The 18,582-nt window shown below is 33.9% G+C and overlaps 1 protein-coding gene across 1 annotated transcript in view; it reads left to right on the top strand.

Annotated features, from left to right (window-relative positions):
• Positions 1 to 18,582, top strand: part of COG5 (component of oligomeric golgi complex 5) — a 276,431-nt gene that overhangs the window by 112,170 nt on the left and 145,679 nt on the right. The window contains exon 7 of the mRNA XM_032873369.1: positions 10,120 to 10,250. Within this exon, the coding sequence (XP_032729260.1) occupies positions 10,120 to 10,250 (131 nt within the window). The remainder of the gene's footprint in view (positions 1 to 10,119; positions 10,251 to 18,582) is intronic.

The following is an 18,582-nucleotide window of genomic DNA, read 5'->3' as shown; positions in this document are numbered from 1 at the left end:
ATTTTTAGGAATCTCAGAAAGTTTAAGAAATTTTTCTCAGGTTGTAGAGTTGAGTAGAATAAAGTTCACGTATTTTCATTCCTACTTGATTCCTTCATATTATACTCTGCCTTTGAAAGGATTTATCTGTTTTCTCTAAAATGAGTAGAATTGACTTTAAGTAAAAGATTTGTATCGATTTTATAAGTATTCCAGTGATCATGTACTACTTCATTTTACATAAAGATAAATTTAAATCATAAAGTTTTAATAGATTTTCAAACATTGACTTATTAACCTACTCTTATATAAACTTGTTTTTTAATCTCCTTTGATTATTTGCCAGTTGAGAACTATAAGTTATATGTTTTTAGTGGTAACTTATGTTTGATTTCAAATTTTTCCCCATTCTTTTTTTATTTTATTATTATTTTTTCATTAGAAAAATTAAAAATTGTTGGGGCGCCTGGGTGGCTTAGTGAGTTAAAGCCTCTGCCTTTGGCTTGGGTCATGATCCCAGGGTCCTGGGATCAAGCCCCACATCGGGCTCTCTGCTCAGCAGGGAGCCTGCTTCCTCCTCTCTCTCTTTCTCTCTCTGCCTGCCTCTCTGCCTACTTGTGATCTCTGTCAAATAAATAAATAAAATCTTTAAAAAAAAAAGAAAAATTAAAAATTGTATATATTAATTGTTGTGAAATTTCTCTTGTGATTCATTTGACTGTTTTCCCCCCATACTTAGAAGAAGAAGTATATATTTTTTTATTTTTTTCTATGATGGGTTTATAATATTGTGAGAAGATTTTATTACTTTTTTGTTATGGTTTGGTTGCCATACACTAAAATCTTATACATTTTATTTAATGATTTTTTTTTTAAGAGAGAGAGCATGAGCATGAGGGGTAGGTGGGGGTAGGGAGGGACAGAGGGAGAGAAAGAATCAGAAGCATGCTCCATTCTCAGCATAGAGCCCAACATGGGGCTCTATCTCACGACCCTGAAATTATGATCTGAGCCAAAAAAAAAGAGAGTCAAAGGCTTATTAACCAATTGAGCCACCTAGGCACCCCTCTTAGAGATTTTAAACCTATGTTATTTTGTTCTCTATTTTCTGTGTCACCATTTCTACTTTCGTACAAATACATATTACTTTTTTATAATTTTGCTTTATAATTTCATTATGTTTTTATGTTATACATGATTGAAATTACACTGCAATTGTACATAAACATTTTTCTTTAAAATGTTTTTCCTGCGGTGGAATACTATGCAGCCATCAAAAAATGAAATCTTGCCATTTACAACAACGTGGATAAAACTAGAGGGTATTATGCTGAGCGAAATAAGTCAATCAGAGAAAGACAATTTCATATGATCTCTCTGATATGAGGAATTTGAGAGGCAAAGCCAGGGCTTGTGGGGGGTAGGGAAGGAAAAAATGAAAAAAGATGGGACCGGGAGGGAGACAAACCATAAGAGACTCTTAATTTCACAAAACAAACTGAGGGTTGCTGGTGGGTGGGGGAGTAGGGAGAGGGTGGTTGGGTTATAGACATTGGGGAGGATATGTGTTATGGTGAGTGCTGTGAAATGTATAAGCCTGATGATTCATAGACCTGTACCCCTGGGGCAAATAATACATTACATGTTAATAAAAATAATTTTAAAAAATAAAGTATTTTTCCTAAAGGTGTTTTTTGGTCATCAGGTTCAGGATATCTATTTAAATATGATTAACACATATCAACTAGACAAATAAAATACTTTTTACATGTAGAGTGAGGAAATGAAAATCAAAATTAGTGTATAGATTTCTTTGTTGGTATTTTTTACTTAAAATTTCTAACTTTGTGCTCTTTTTTTTTTTTTAAAGATTTATTTATTTGCATATATATGAGCAGGGGGAGGGGCCGAGGTACATGGAGACTGGGCTGGATACCAGGACCCTAAGATCATGACCTGAGCCCAAACTAAGAGTTGGATGCCCAACTAACTGAGCCACCCAACAACCCCAAATTTATGTATTTTCTATTGTTTCTTTAGTGAAAAAAAAAATTTTTTTAAGTGAATAGAGGGGCACATGCATGGCTGAGTCTGAAGAACATGGGACTCCTGATCCCTGGGTTATGAGGTCAAGCCCCATGTTCAACATAGAGCATACTTAGAAAAAAAACAAAAACCGAACCAACCAAGCAAAGGGTGGGGGGCGGGGGTGTGAGAGATTGTGTGTGTGTCTTTAAAAGAGTTTTCAAAACGATACCAGATTACCTTAGATTTCTTACAAATAGCAAATAAGGATTCTGTTACAGTATCACTATTATTATTATTATTATCATTATTGGTTTGAGTAACTTCAATAAGCGGAGGCGCAGATCTCGTTGTTGATTGGTTAAATTAATTCTATCAGTACTATAACCCTGCAGTACCCATGTTGTTTGGTGGTGTTTTATGGTTATTACATGCCTGGTTTTAAATTTATTATTTAGCTCAGTATTCTCTAGTAATGGTATTCTTTATATAACATAAAATATGGTAGCAAGGAAGATTGATATTCTACAGTGAATTAAAATGTGTCATTGTGATAAGCTCTGATCTTAAAATACAACTTATCTTGATTTAAAGATAAAATTTTTGTAGAATCGATTTTAAAATGACAGTTTCCTTTTCAGATTATTATTCACCAGTTTGCCAGATATTCCTTTATATATCACTGCCTTGCTTTTGTAAAAGGTGGACTTTAGTCTAAAGTCTATAATCAGGGCTGTGTAGAAGTAATAAAGGTGGAGCTTTTTAGATAATATAATTGTATGATTATATTTTGAAAATGGCTTCAAGTAATATTCTAAATAACTAAAAATTTAAATAATTAACAAACTGGGAAAATATTTGTAGCAAATATGATGGGTAAACAGTGAATATTAATATATAATTACTACAAAGCAATATAAGAAGATAAAGGAGTAAAAATTATTTAGAGATTTTCAAAAGTAAATACAGGTAGTAAAAAAAAAATTGAACGTAAACTTAAAGGAAAAACTTCGACTCAGTAATTCTGTCTTTGATTATTTCCCAAGGGGATAATTCTAGATATTTAAAATTTTTATATGTAAAGATAAAATAGTTATTTATGATAAATAATTATTCCATCTTAGGTAAATGATTAAATAAATTTTGGTTCATTTATTTGGTTAAATATTGGGAAGCTATCAAAAATTGGTATTTATAAGCACTATAATAGGATGGGTGAATGCTTAAACACGAAGTTAGACATTCTAAACAAGTGTAATTACAAATAAAAACAGGAACAAAAGAACTCATGAGTAGATTAAAAAGGAGGATAAGATTTTAAAGGAGTATAGTAGACCTTTATTTTCACTTTTAAGCACAACCAAGATTTTAAGTATTTTAGGAACATCTGAAGGTTGCTTAAATTTCTCAGAGGCACATATCTGAATTGTGCTCTTTGCAAAGTTGGTGTGTAGGAGGGAGTCACTTTCATTGGTAAGTGACTATAGCCAGCTGCCCAGTTCCTGTATGTCAGCTTTTGCTTTTTCTGCTCTATCTCAGATAAACATCCAGGGGGAGGATATAGTCTATTTTGGTGCTTCTGGAGAATTTGAAGATTTGTAAATTTCTCAGACATAATCATGTATATTCCAATGATCCACTTGACTTTTGTGGCCTCAGTGTTGTGAGGTTATATAATTACTCCCTTTTGAAATGTTTTTCCTCTTTCTTTCTCTTTCCCCCTTTCTTTCCTTTTTTTTTTTTTTTTTTTTTTTTTTTTGGTGGGGGGAGAGTGTAAGAGCTGGGGTGGGAGAGGAGTTGAGGGAAAGGGAGAGAATCTTTTTTTTTTTTTTAATGTTTAAATTTTTTTATAAACATATAATGTATTATTAACCCCAAGTGTACAGGTCTGTGAATCGCCAGGTTTACACGCTTCACAGCACTCACCATAGCATATACCCTCCCCAGTGTCCATAACCCCACCACCCTCTCCCGACCTCCCTCCCCCCCAGCAATCCTGTTTGTTTTGTGAGATTAAGAGTCTCTTATGGTTCATCTCCCTCCCAATTCCATCTTGTTTCATTTATTCTTTTCCTACCCCCCCAGTCCCCCCACATTGCATCTCTACTTCCTCATATCAGGGAGATCATATGATAGTTGTCTTTCTCTGATTGACTTATTTTGCTAAGCATAGTAAGGGGAGAGAATCTTAAGCAGACCCCCCCTGCTGAACCCCAAGTGGGGCTCAGTCTCCTGGACCCTGAGATCATGACCTAATCTGAAGTCAAGAGTCAGGACGCTTAACCGACTGAGCCACCCAGGCATCCTGAAATGTTTTTCCAATTTCTAAAAATTCCTTAATGAACTCATTTTTAAAAGGAAAAGACAAAACTTTATCCAGTTATCAATTAATAATTCTAGCATTAAATTTTTCATGGACAGTATCTTTTGTTTCTCCTGCAGGGCCTCATCTTCTGTTAATCCCATCCAGACTTCATCCTTTATATCTCTAGAAGTTCAGTTTGTATATTACTTTATCCATGTCTTTACTAACATGTTCAGTCTTTTGAGTATACGAAGTGCAGTTATAACTGTTGTAATGTCCTCATTTATAATGCTATAATCTGTACCAGTGGTTCATACTTACTTAGTATTTAATGGAAAAATATAAAAATACGAAACCACATTTTTAGCATGTGTAAGCTACAAATACTACCACCAACTTTAAGAATAGAATACTATAGGGGTGCCTGGGTGGCTCAGTGGGTTGAGCCTCTGCCTTCAGCCCAGGTCATAGTCTCAGGGTCCTGGGATCAAGCCCCGCATTGGGCTCTCTGCTCATCGGGGAGCCTGCTTCTCCCTTGCCCACTCCCCCTGCTTGTGTTCCCTTTCTCTCTGTCAAATAAATAGTAAAATCTTAAAAAAATAATAATACTATAAGCCTTTTGTACAACCTGCTCTACTAACTTTTCTTATTATTGTTAATGTTTGTATGCGTCCCTAAATAATATATTGCTTAATTTTGCATGTCTTAATATAAATCACTTCTTGCTGTGTGTATTCTTCTAAAATTTTGTTCTTAATACTATCGATGTTGGTATTAATGTGTATACCTATCATTGTTTATTTTTACTCCTCTAAGGTAGTATTTTGAATGAATGTTACATTTATCTCTTTTCCAGTTGGTCGTCATTTCGATTATTTCCACCTTTGTTTTTAACAATGCTGTTATGAACATTGTACATGTCTTCCAATATATGTATGTATATGTAGATATATATATATATATATATATATATATATATATGAACTTCTCTGGGTTATGTGCCTTGGAATGGTATATTTTGGTCATAGAGAAATTCATATGAAATCTTATTAGATTATCCCAAATTGATTTTCAAAGTGGCTTTTAGTCATTTACAGTGTTTCTCTTTATATGCACATGTATACATCTACATGCAGATATACATATGTATGTATGTATTTATTACAGTTAACATGGTGATTAATATCTTCCTACCCCAATATACTCACTTTTTCTTCTTTTTAAGGATTACTTATTCCCATAAGCAGAATCGTTGATTTAGAAGATGAGAATTCTGTTATTCTCTTAAGCTAACCACCTTATTTTAATTTTTCAAATTATTTTACTTTATTTCTAATTTACTCTTTAGTTTTATTTGTTAAGAAGATTACATATGCATAGCATACTCAAATAGTTCTATAAGATTTATTATCTAAAAAATAACAATGCCTTTACCCTTTACTTTTCCCCAGAGGCAGTCATTTCAAAATGTTTTTGCTGATTCTCATGGTATTTACCCCCATATTTAACTAACCTACCTGTGTTTCCACATTTTAGTTTTTAACTTCTTTGGCTTTTTATAATGAAGCATGAAGATTTAGCCTCTTTGATTTCTTCTGATTTCAAGCACCATCCCAACTTTACACATGAACCCTTCCCTCATCTCTTTTGTTCCAAATCAACAATTTAGTGCTACCATATGAAAAGTAAATGCACTGAATCATTTACCAAACTATAATTACCCTTCTTTTTGTTTGTTTTAAACAAAGGAGGATGATGGTAGCGGAAGAGGCAGCGAGGATTTTGGAATCAATAAAGAGGATTTGTGTTGCAAAATAGAAAGAGAAATTGTTAGTTAACAGGAAGCCATAGATTTCATGAGTGGGAGAGAAGCATGAGAACATTTATTCTGCTAGCCAGGTGTAGTACTGATTAGAACACTGAAAGTCTATTAAAATGACAGGCATATATCTTAGTAATAAAAGGCATATTGAGATACTGGTTTAGTCTGAAGACTAAAGATATAAAAAGAAATGGGTAGTCCCAGGAAATAATACAAGAACCAATCGCTGAGATCAAGTGACTGCCTGGGGGCAAAGCATATGAAATTTATTCTGAAGTTTTAGTGTTTTAGACCAGGACAGTGGTAATAGGGGAAACCGGAATTTATTTTTTAGTACCTTAAATTTCAAAGACTTGTGTATATTTGACAAAAAATTGCTTATGATTATTTTATCCATCCTCTTGATACCTGTGTCAGATGTTTTGGTTGAATTCCTTTTTTTTTCTAATATTAGATTAAATTTTTCTCAGGGTAAACAAAGAGATGACTGATATCATTTCTTTTCCATCAAAAGTAGTCTCATTTTCTCGCTTCTAAGGAGGTGATATGTTAAAGCCAAAGGATCACGTTGGTTTCTTCATACATATTTTTGTATGGGAAAGGATTCAACAGGTATTAGTAATAAGTGACAGAAAGAGAATTCTGGCTGTGTACTCCACATGTATTAAAGTTTAATTGTTAAAGTGTGACTAATGCTGGCATATTTCAAAATTTGGCATTTTAGGACATTTTATATATTTCAAAATTTTTCCTTTTTATTGAACATCAAGATATGAGTTTTTAATTCTGTCATTGTTCCAGTTTGTCTTAATTTAATTCCCCAGTTAATTTTTTTTTTTTAATCTATTTGACAGAGAGAGAGAGATCACCAGTAGGCAGAGCAGCAGGCAGAGAGAGAGGGGGAAGCAGGCTCCCTGCAGAGCAGAGAGCCTGATACCGGGCTGAATCCCAGGACCCTGAAACTTACCTGAGCTGAAGGCAGAGGCTTAACCCACTGGGCCACGCAGGTGCTCTCCCCAGTTAATTTTGATAAGATTTTACATCTTTATTCTTTCACTGAGCAAACTGGAGTACTATGGGAGGAATGCTATCTATCCTTTGAATACAAAGTTTTCTTCTTTCTGAGACTTGTGGGATTGGCCTGGGGTGATCTAGTGAAAAGATGGAAGTGAGATCTGGATTTAAATTCTTCTTTGCTGCCTATTAGCCAACTGAATTTTTAATAATTCAATAATATTTCTAGCAAGGCTGTTTAAAATATTACATATAGTGGAAACTTACATAAAATAATAAAAAGATATTTTGTGTCTGATTTAATGCCCTCTGTATGTTATGTGTTCAAAATTATATTTATTGTTATTGGAATCATCATCATCATCTTGTCCTTGGCCCCATTCCCTAGATATGTTTCACAAAGAGCAGATTGTGAAGACTTGAAACACTGATAGCCATTGTATGGGACAATTAAACAAGAGCGGACAGCTTGGTGTAATCCCTCCACTCTCCTGGCTACGTGCTTGGGGGGTGTTGCTACTTTGTTTTTCTGTTGTTTTTCACTTCTGTACTGAACCTCTTTTATTAAAAAGCTTGTTTGTGGAGTAATCAGTAAGGAAAATAATAGGGCCTTTCTCCCTCCCAGGCAGTAGAATCCTTTGTATTCCAAGCCTAGTATTTTGATTATTTTTTAAGTGATTATACAGTGTGGATGAACAGAATGGGGCAGTGGGTGAAGGAGTCGGTTAGATAATGTGATGGGGGCCATTGTTTACCTTAAATAAGTATTGGAATTAATCATTTATATTCCTCTCACCCCTATTGGATGGTAGACTGTGATAACATAAACAATATTTACTTTCTTTTTGTTCCCATAACACCTAGCATAATACATTTTATCTTTATCTTTCAGAGATTGCAACTTTGTGCTTTGTTTTCCTTTCTTAGATTTTGCTACTTGGGGTGAGAAATTAAGTCTGGCTCATTTCTTTGGTGTCTGTGATTTATAAATGTTTGATACTCAATAAAAGGTTTGAATGAATGATTTGAATTGTCTCCAGAGCGACAGATCAGCATTCATAAGAATAAAGCAACTTTTGGCTTTGTTTATCTCTAGAAAATTATAAATGGAAGGAACCTTAAGGTTTATATCCTCTAGCTCTTTGTTTTTCAAATAAAGTAACTGGAACCAAAGGTGGCAAGACTTATATTCAGAAATATATATGGAAGAAATAGAATCCAGACAGATCTCTTACTCATAGTGTCTCTCCCCCCCCTTCTTTTTTTCTTACATGTAGTATTTTTCCTCTTCAGATTACAGAAAAAAAGAAACACATTGATAACTGGCTTGAAAAGAAAATACTTATTTTCTATTGTGTGCATGCCTGTAGTTTGATTCTATATTGTCTAGTAAGTATTTTAGGGTAAACATAGCATTTCCTCATTGACCATTACCATGACTGGGGTCAAATATAGTTTTCAAAAAATTCTCTGAAAAATTTTAAAATTAAAAAATCGGATTAAAAACTTTTTTGTGTATTATAATCCACCCTACATTTGCATAATGGATTGGTATATAAAGTACTTTGGCATTTGTTAACTTATTTTGATTCTGATGATAGTTTTAAGAGTTATATAGGGCGTGATTTATATGCTGTTGGCATTTTACAGGTGAAAAAATTGAGGCACAAATATCTTGTGACTGTGATCACTTCGTGAGTAAATTATGAGGCAGAATCCTAAGCCCATATGATTTAAAGGGGGTTTTGATGTTGTTGTTGTTGTTGTTGTTGTTGTTGTTGTTGTTTGATTTAAAGGTTTTTCAAACCTCTTTTCACTGGGGTAGGCTAAAGTCCCTTTAAATATGCACATTTAACAAAAATGCTTATGGTTAAGGTGCCATTAGCAATAACCACTGTTCAGCTGCCCTTCTGTTTCATTTCTTTTTGTCATCTTGTGTAGTACTAACGATGTATATGGTGTTCAGTCAGTAGATACTGGAGTGGATAGTTAACTAAGTGGTTAGTTAGCATTCAGTAGGTAGTATGCTGTGACTTTGCTTAAGTAAAAGATGATAATATGTAAGTGCTTGAAATATATTTTAAGAAGACTTAAAAAATCCATTCCAATTAAAAGAATATGGTGAAAAACAGATTTGATATTCTGTTGAGTAACTAGAAAACAAAGTAATCTTCTATATAAAGCAGTTGTGTTTTTTAGAAATAATTTATCTTGTTAAAAATAAAAAATAGTCTTAGAACTGTGAATAAGCTGCTTAATCTTGAAATCTTGACCTTTAGTTTTAGCATTTTAGTTACCTTAGATATGTCTAAAATAAGTCAAAAAATAAAAATAAAAAAAATCAAATTTTAAGTATGCACAATTATTGTTAACATCTTTGTAGAGATCTTTTCATGATTCTTACTCTGTATACTTTTATAAATAGAATGTTAATTCTGTAAGTAGTTGATTCCTCTTTATAAATTTTTTTATTCAGTGATATGAAAATCCTTTAATGTAAGCTGCTCTTAGGTCTGCAAAATCATATAAACTGACAGCATGATAAATTCTAGCATGCTAAATTATTTTCATGATTTATTACTTATTCAAATGCTGGTTATTTCAAATATTTTGTTACTATAGAATAACTTAAAACTGTCTTGCAACAGATTTCTAAGGTTTCTAAGATCAGGATATTTCATTATATTTAAATAAATTTGACACTACTTTTTATGTAATGTGTTGACATTACTGGGAATTTACTATAATTACGATTTCTATTCTTGCTTTATCAACTCTATCTTATTTAGAATATTTTGCTCCAGAGTAAAGTTGTTTATTAAATAGAAAATGTTTGGGTAACTATATTTTTTAAAATAAAAATTTGGAAAGGGAAGTATTTTGAAGAATTAGATATGGTAGTTCAGTACCTTGATATTTATTCAATAGTGAAATACTTAAATGTGTGTGTTTTTTGGTGTGTTTTTTTTAATAGATTATCTTTCTCAAGGAATAGATCTTTCTGGAATAGAAGTAATAGAAAATGATTTACTTTTTATTGCAAGAGCTCGACTTGAAGTGGAAAATCAAGCTAAGCGCCTCCTGGAACAGGGTGTAGAGACACAGGTAATAAAAGTAATAGCATTTTGTTAATGTGATAAATACATCGTAAGACAGATGAAGATTTGACTTTGAGGTTAAAAAACTAATATATGCCCTCATCGCTGAAGAACCATGTCTACAGTTTGAATTGTAGAGTAGGGTATGAAGTAAGTATAGGGAAATTTTATTTAATATATGTTTATCTAATTTTAAAAATAGATTACAAGATTTTAGTATGTGATATATATAATATGAGATAAAATTTATGTGTCTATGTAGATAGACAGTTAATACCTGTTGAATATGCTTATTTTGTATTAAGCACTGTTACTTATTTAAGCCTTTCAACAACCCAGTAAAGGCAGTATTCTTATTTCCATTTTACAAATGAGGAGACTGAGAACTTAACTAAGTTGTCGAAGATCACACAGCTACCACATGGTATATTTTGGATCCAGACATTAAGCACTCTAACCCCAGAATCCTGCACCATTTACAATCACTGTGTGTATATATTTATTCATTTGAGTGCGAGAAAGCACAAGCAGGAGAGCGGCGAAGAGTGAGAGGGAGAAACAGGCTTCTCACTAAGCAGGGGATCCTGATCTGGGGCTCAATCAGTACCCCAGGATCATGACCTGAGTTGAAGGCAAACACTTAACTGACTGAACCATTCAGGGCCCCATCTGTGCCATAATTTAAAAATATATATATTTTGGCTTGAGATATTTCTTAGGTATCATTTTCCTGTTGCTTAATATTCTGTAGTTGAAGAAATCCAAAGTTATTGATGTAGTTGAATCAACAAATTAGATGTAATCTATTATTCTACATTTCAGTTGCACCCAGATATTTTCTCCATTTGTATTGGACCCAAATACAATTATTAGTGTCTATTTTTTATTTGGATCCTTTAAACCAGGTGTTGTATTTTGTGTATTTTTACTGGACAAAAATAATTTTACAAATATTTTATTCTCTAAGTAGTCTCTAAATCAGGAAGGTACTTGTTTGACTTCTGATTCTTTGTGGTTAAAATTTAAAAAGCATAACTGAGTATCACTGTTTAAAATAAACTTTTGACATTGATTATTATATACATAGTGAAAAGTGAATGGATGATACGTACATATAGAATGAAATACCACACACACACATGCATGTAGAGTGAAATACCACCATGTGAACACATCTGTGAAATCAAGCCCCAGTCAAGAAATGGGAAACTCCCAGCCCTTCACTCCCTCTCATAGTCACTGCTGTCCTTCTTTCCCGAAGGTAACCAGTATCCCAACTTAGAATACTGGAGCTGAGTTTTACCTGCTGCTGATTGTTCTGACTTTAGGTCTCACTGTGAAAGTAAACTGCTTATACTGTTAAAAAAAAAAATAAGATACTCACCTACATCAAATTAGAGAAGATAATCTCAGAGAAATATTCAAGGAATTCCATGTCAACTTTGAATTAAGATGAATATTTCTATAGAAAGTTGATATCAGCCCATTTCATTTAGTTGTGAGAGGGGTAGCAATTAACATTTCAGAAAGTGAAGGATCCCAAGCCTTTTATATTCATCCAATGTCCATATTATCACTACCTTGCAGATTTCAAACTTTATGTAATACTATTTAAAATTTTTCCTGTGAAGTATGTATTGCTATGTATGTATGTACATATATGTTTATATCTTTAATCTATGCAATCCTTAGTATTTTATTATATTTCAGAGTCATGGGAATGAAGCCAAAAATGGTAGAAAAGAAGCATTACTAAAGTTTGTTTAACTAAAATACCATTTTTCAGTAGGGGTGGGTGATTTTCACATGGTGCAAAGGAATGGTTACTTTTTTTTTTTTTTTAAGATTTTATTTATTTATTTGACAGACAGAGATTACAAGTAGGCAGAGAGGCAGGCAGAGAGAGAGGAGGAAGCAGGCTCCCTGCTGAGCAGAGAGCCCGATGTGGGGCTCCATCCCAGGACTCTGAGATCATGACCTGAGCCGAAGGCAGAGGCTTTAACCCACTGAGCCACCCAGGCGCCCCAGAATGGTTACTTTTAAAGGCTTATTTTTTACAGTGTTCTTACATATCTAAAGTGGGGAAATATTTTCTAGGATAATTTTTCCTAACTAAATTCAATTTTAGGTATGTTTTTGTTTTTGGGTACCTTTTAACAGTTGTCAAATTTGACTTTGCTTCAGTTTTTAAATCATATTAAAATTAAAGTAGAACTGATAAACCTGTAAGAAATTAGTATCCTTAAATATTAATAGTGTTAAAAATTTGAATTGTATAAAGTTAATGAAAAGATTATTAAAGTAGATAACTGTCATTATTTAGCTAATGGCCCATGTATAATCAGTGATATTAAGTTAGATAAAGAAGAAAAAAATAAAAATAATATGTGTCTTCATGGGTAGATGTGGGATGATCTGCATGGATCTGAGAAGAACAGCCAACAGGGAGCTATAGTTTTGTATGTCTCAGTGTGGTTTGAAGGAGGGTAGATTCTGCTTAGTAGATGGAAATATTATCTCTTTTTTAGGCTGTATGGGTTATATTAGCAAAGTTTGTCGTTCATTAGTCAGCATTATCCAATTCATTTGTCTCGTTTAGATTCTATAAATATAAAGTAACCAACCTGAGAATAATTGGGCTTCCTACATAATTTTCTTAAAGGGAGAAAAGTGTACCAATCTGCCAGTATTAACATTCTGGTTCATTTTACAATTTCTACAGTATTTCTTGTGTATAAATTAATATTCATGTTTATAACATTAATTAATGAATTTAGTCACGTGTCTCTGTCTCTCTCAGACCTGAGTCCTCTGGGTTATTTTCACGATGTCAGCTTTCTGCCTTTGCAGAACTGACATTAAACTGTCATCAATAATGATGCTACTGAAATAGTGCTTCCTGGGAGACAGGGTGGAAGGAGTCTACATGGGAACCTTTTGCCTTACCTCTTAGCAGCAAGACAGAGGTGTCATCCGGCTGTGTCAGCAGGCAGTTCAGGAATTAAGAAAGAAACTAACCTTTATTGAATGCAGTTCTTTGCCAGGATTTGTGGTTAGTCACTATACATTTGTTATCTCAGTCGTAGGAACAAATATGTGAGGAAGATATAATTATCCACTTTTTATACTTAAGGAAACAAAGCCCTGGAAAGGTTAAGAAATTAGCTGAAGATTACACAGCTAGCAGGTGGTAGAATCATGGTCTGGGAATGCCTGCTTTCCACCTTTCTTAAATAAGACCAAGCACTTTATTCTAATTTTGTTAAATAATCATATTTTAAATTATTTGACAATCTGCAAAGTAATTTATGTTGAGAAGAATTTTTATACCATAAAAATTTCTTTGGAAAGTCTCCATGTGATGACTAATCTAAACCAGTTCTTTAGTATTCCTCAGAATTTTTATGTTTCTCTGGCCAACTTTTTTTCCCCCCTGTTCTCTGCAGTTAGTATTTCAGACTTTCTCTACTTTCCATCAACCTTGCCCACTTTGCCACACACTCCAGTTCACCCTGAGCAGATACTCTTAGTTTCTACTTTGTACACAGACCTCTCACTGTGCCTCTGCTGGGGGTCCCAGTGTCTTAGGAACCTTATCTCGTTGTATTTCCACATCTCCTTTCCGTTTTATGCTCTGTCTTGTGTTCTTTTCCTTCTCCTCAGCATTTAAACATGCATATTTGATGCCAGTTTCCCCTGTGTTCTCTGCTTTTCAGCTCACAGGCTTGCTTTTCGTTTTTCACATGCCTGCTTTCCTTCCTTCTTTAGGGCTTTCATGTTCCTTTTAGGCCTGAAATACTTCCACTTCCCATTAAAACAGATGCTGCAGCTTGCATCTATTTTATTCTCAAATCACATTCTCCTATTTATCAGATGTTACTGAAATAGTTAAATGTGGGGTACCTGGGTGGCTCAGTGGGTTAAAGCCTCTGCCTTCGGCTCAGGTCATGATCCCAGGGTCCGGGGATTGAGCCCCACATCGAGCTCTCTGCTCAGTGGGGAGCCTGCGTCCCCCCCGGCCCCCGGCCTTCCTCTCTACCTGCTTGTGATCTCTGTCTTTCAAATAAATAAATAAAATCTTAAAAAAAAAAAGAAATAGTTAAATGTATTTTTAATATTTATTGTAAATATAGACTAAAAGAATGACAGCATTTTAATTTGAAGTATTATTGCAATAATGAAATACTGCACACTAATCAGTTTATAGGCTCATAACATGAATAGAGATTTTCAATAAGTAAGGAACTTTTGAAAAATGTTATGTCATCACTTGCATTTAATAATCAACTCCTGACATTAATTTGGCTTCTCAAAAATAGTGATTTCTTTTTGAGTGTGCAGTTGATGGCCATTTTTAGTGTCAGTTAGTTATCAATCTTAACTTTATTAAAAGAAAGTTAGTGTATTTTCTTGGCATTCTTTTTCCAAAACCAAAATTTTAATAAATATAGATAATTTTTCTTTGATCATTACTGTTTTTTCCTGGTTAATTGCTTAAATGTGCTATTTTCATTTGTAGGTTTTAAATAGCTTTGTAGTATCACAAAATCTCTGCTATAGTGTATCATAATTTCTCTTTTTGAAGACATAAGCTAAATGACTACTGAGGTATTGTAGAGCTCTTGTTTCTTCCTGCATTAAAAAATATGAAAGTAAACTAACCTCACAAAGGCGGTATTATTTCTATATGGAAAAGATTCGTAGAGGTATCACTACCATTTTCTTTATTAAGAGTTTGGAAGGATTGATGACTTGAAGTGCATCTTCTGGTGAAGCATACCATATCACCACATTAGAAAAAACATTCAATTCACTTGGCCGTCTTTGTCACAGACATGGAGCTTGATATGGCTTCCATCCTCAGCTCTTCCTTTCCTCCAATTTATCTCTCTCTCTCTTTTGTACTGATCCTCAGAATCTTTCACTGACAGAAGCCAGACAAAGAAAGAGAGAACCTTATGATATTTTCAGGATTGCAACAGATTCATTACCTCGAGCTCTAACTAGCTTTCAAAAATAGGTGACAAAGATTTTGATCTGGCTGAGTTCCTGCATCACCATAGATACCAGGCCTCCACAGTGAAATGATGACATTTTAATTAGAAAGACAGCTTTAACTTGTGAATTATAAGCTTTCCCGGTAAACAAGTGCAGGACTTTCTGGAGTTTCCAGGATGGGGGGAGATGATGTACTTAGTCACTTGTCTTTAAAAGTCATCAGGACAAAGGTCTACGTGATCTGTTCTTTGAGAGCTTAGTACTCGGCAGTGATCTCCCTCGTGGTAATTGTTGCCAGTGCTAGGAAGTAAATATCCATGGACCTGTCTTTTCCCTGAGGCAGAAAACCTTGGTCAAGCGAGCCCAAGGTTCTGGTGCTTACCAGTTGACAGCTAACAGTACTGTGACAGGGAGGTCTAGACAAGAGTCTTTCTAAGAGATGACATTGTAGAACTGAAGTTCAAAAGATAAATGTCTCCATAGCACGCAGTAAGTGACTATGATATTATGAACCCTTTTTACTTTTGTAATTAAAAATTCTCAGTTTACTTCTAGCATAGAGAGGGTACCAATTTAAATGCGTTGTGTTGAAGATCTGTGGAAATTAAGCATTTTCTAAGTTTCAAAAACACTTCCTGGCAAAGTTGAACAAAGAAAAAAAGATTCCTTTCGTAGCTACTTACAGTAGTTCAGCATGCAGCACTTCTTTTGTGATCGCTTTTCTTCTGTGCTGGCCCAACCAACACCAGTAGTAGACTCGGTGTCAGTTGATTTGTGAAGTTGGATATCTGCTTTTAAAGGTCCTAGCTTTTATGTCTTTAGCTGCTGCAAGTTTTCCTGGCTTGTCTCATGAATTCTAGAACATTTGAATCTATATAAACTCCTTTTGTATATTTGGTCCCAAGGTGCCTTTTGGTTTTTGGGGTTTTTTGCCATTTACAAAATACAGAGTTTCAGTAATTTTTCAACTCTTGTTGAAGTATTCTTCTTTTTATTCATTTTTTAAACTTAAGTAAATTAACATACAATATCCTGCTAGTTTCAGGTGTACATCATAGTGATTAGATATTTTTAAATGTTATGAAATGATCACTGTAAGTCTAGTTAATGTCACCATACAAATTTCTTACAGTGTTATTGACTGTACTTCCTATGCTGTACATTACATCCCATGACTTAATTATTTTATAACTGCAAGTTAGTACTTCTTAATCTCCTTCACCTATTTTGCCAGCCCCCTCAATCTCTCCCTCATTTGGTAACCAGCAGTTTGTTTCCTGTGAGTCTGTTTCTGTTTTGTTTTTTGTTTTTATTTTTGTTTTAGGTTCCACATAGAAGTGAAATCTCATGGTATTTGTTTTTCTGTGTCTGACATTTCACTAAACTTAATACCCTCAAGGTCCATTCATATTGTCATAAATGGCAAGATTTCATTCTTTTAGCTTTTTTAATTTTAATTTTATTTTTTTAAGTAAGCTCTATGCCCAACTTGGGGCTTGAACTGATGACCCCAAGATCAAGAGTTGGATGCTCTACTGACTGAGCCAGCCAGGCACCCAACATTTCATTCTTTTCTATGGCTACTCCATAGTATGCACACACCACACTTTCTTTATCTGTTCATCTATCAGTGGACAGTTAGGTTGCTTCCCTATCTTGGCTATTATAAGTAATGCTGCAGTAAACATAGGGGTACATATATCTTTTTTGAATTAGTGTTCTCATTTTCTTTGGGTAAATACCTAGTAGTGGAATTGCTGGATCATATGGTAATTCTATTTTTAACTTTTTGAGTTTTCCCAAAGCATTTTTTTTTTTTTGACCCAAAATAAACAACTTCAGGATGGGTAGGTGCTATGGATAAAGGGAATTAAAGGTACAAACTTCCGGGTAAAGAATAAATGTCTTGAGAATGTAATATACAGCATGGTGACTATAGTTAATACAACAGTACTGCTGAGAGGATAGTCCTTAAAAGTGCTTATCACAGGAAAAAAATCTGTAACTATGGTGATGATATTACCTAGACTTTATGATGATCATTTTGCAATATACACAAATATCATATCATTATGTTGTACACCTGGAACTAATATAATGTTGCATGTCAATTATACTTCAATTTGAAAAGAAACAATTTGAAAGGATGATTATAGTAAGAGCTCTTCAAGTTATCCAGAGCTAAATGTTTCATGTATTTCCTTTACTAAACTCAGTGGATAATTCGTCATTACTCCCCCCATCTACCACAAGTATTTGTCTGTTTGCTCCTATCACTGTTAGCTTTCCTTAGATTTAATAGAGATCTGGGAGGGGGCGGCGCCTGGGTGGCTCAGTGGGTTAAAGCCTTCAGCTCAGGTCATGATCTCAGGGTCCTGGGATCCTGAGCCCAGGATCAAGCCCTGCATTGGGCTCTCTGCTCAGCAGGGAGCCTGCTTCCCTTCCTCTCTCTCTGCTTGCCTCTCTGCCTACTTGTGATCCCTGTCAAATGAATAAATAAAATCTTTAAAAAAATTTTTTTTTAAATTAAAAAAAATAGAGATCTGCATAAGCACATTTACATTTAAATAAGGTTTATGACATGTGTAAATAATAATTTTAAAAATTACTCTTCTATAGTTAATATGTTGTTATATGTTGTTACTAATAATAGTAGCGTTATTAATTTATACTGGCCTGATGTTGTAGAACTTAAAAAGATACTGATCTCTAAATGTTTTCCCTGAAGTTTAGTCTTATTGTTTAGCTTGTGCTTGCTATTTTATCCTTAAATTTGGAAATTAATATAAACTCTTATTTAAACACACTAAATGAAAGGTTGGTACTGTGGATTTTGCTATGGCCCAAGTGCTAAGAATTGTTTTTGCATTTTTAAGTGGTTGAAAAAAACAAAGAAGAACATGGAATGGAAACCATATGTGTCCTGGAAAGCCCGAAATACTTACTTTTGTGCCCTTTAAAGAAAAAGTATAGTGATCCTTGCTTTAAATCATTTTAAAGCATTTCTTCATCGTGTATGTTTTAGTATTGTTCTTCCTTCCTTCTCTCCACAACCCCATTCTCTTCTGTAGCATTTCAGTTATCATATGGTACTGCTCTGTGTTTTTGTTTTATGCCAAATGTAAAGTGGTACTGTTATTTTTGTTTCTACATTATATATTCATGTTATTTTCTTATTCTTTGATACATTTTCTTGTCATGAACAACCTACAGTAACATTGCTTACTTCGTTTTTAGATTTAATTTTGTTGCTATCTTCTAGTGTAGATTCACTCTAATTCAGTCTAATTAACTGTCTACTTTCAGCCGTAGGGTCTTTTGGCATTATAGCTTTCCATAGT

Source organism: Lontra canadensis, unplaced genomic scaffold (genome assembly GCF_010015895.1).
Source record: "Lontra canadensis isolate GAN:19392208 unplaced genomic scaffold, GSC_riverotter_1.0 scaffold48, whole genome shotgun sequence".
NCBI lineage: Eukaryota > Metazoa > Chordata > Mammalia > Carnivora > Mustelidae > Lontra > Lontra canadensis.
This window is presented reverse-complemented; position numbering and strand designations above follow the sequence as displayed.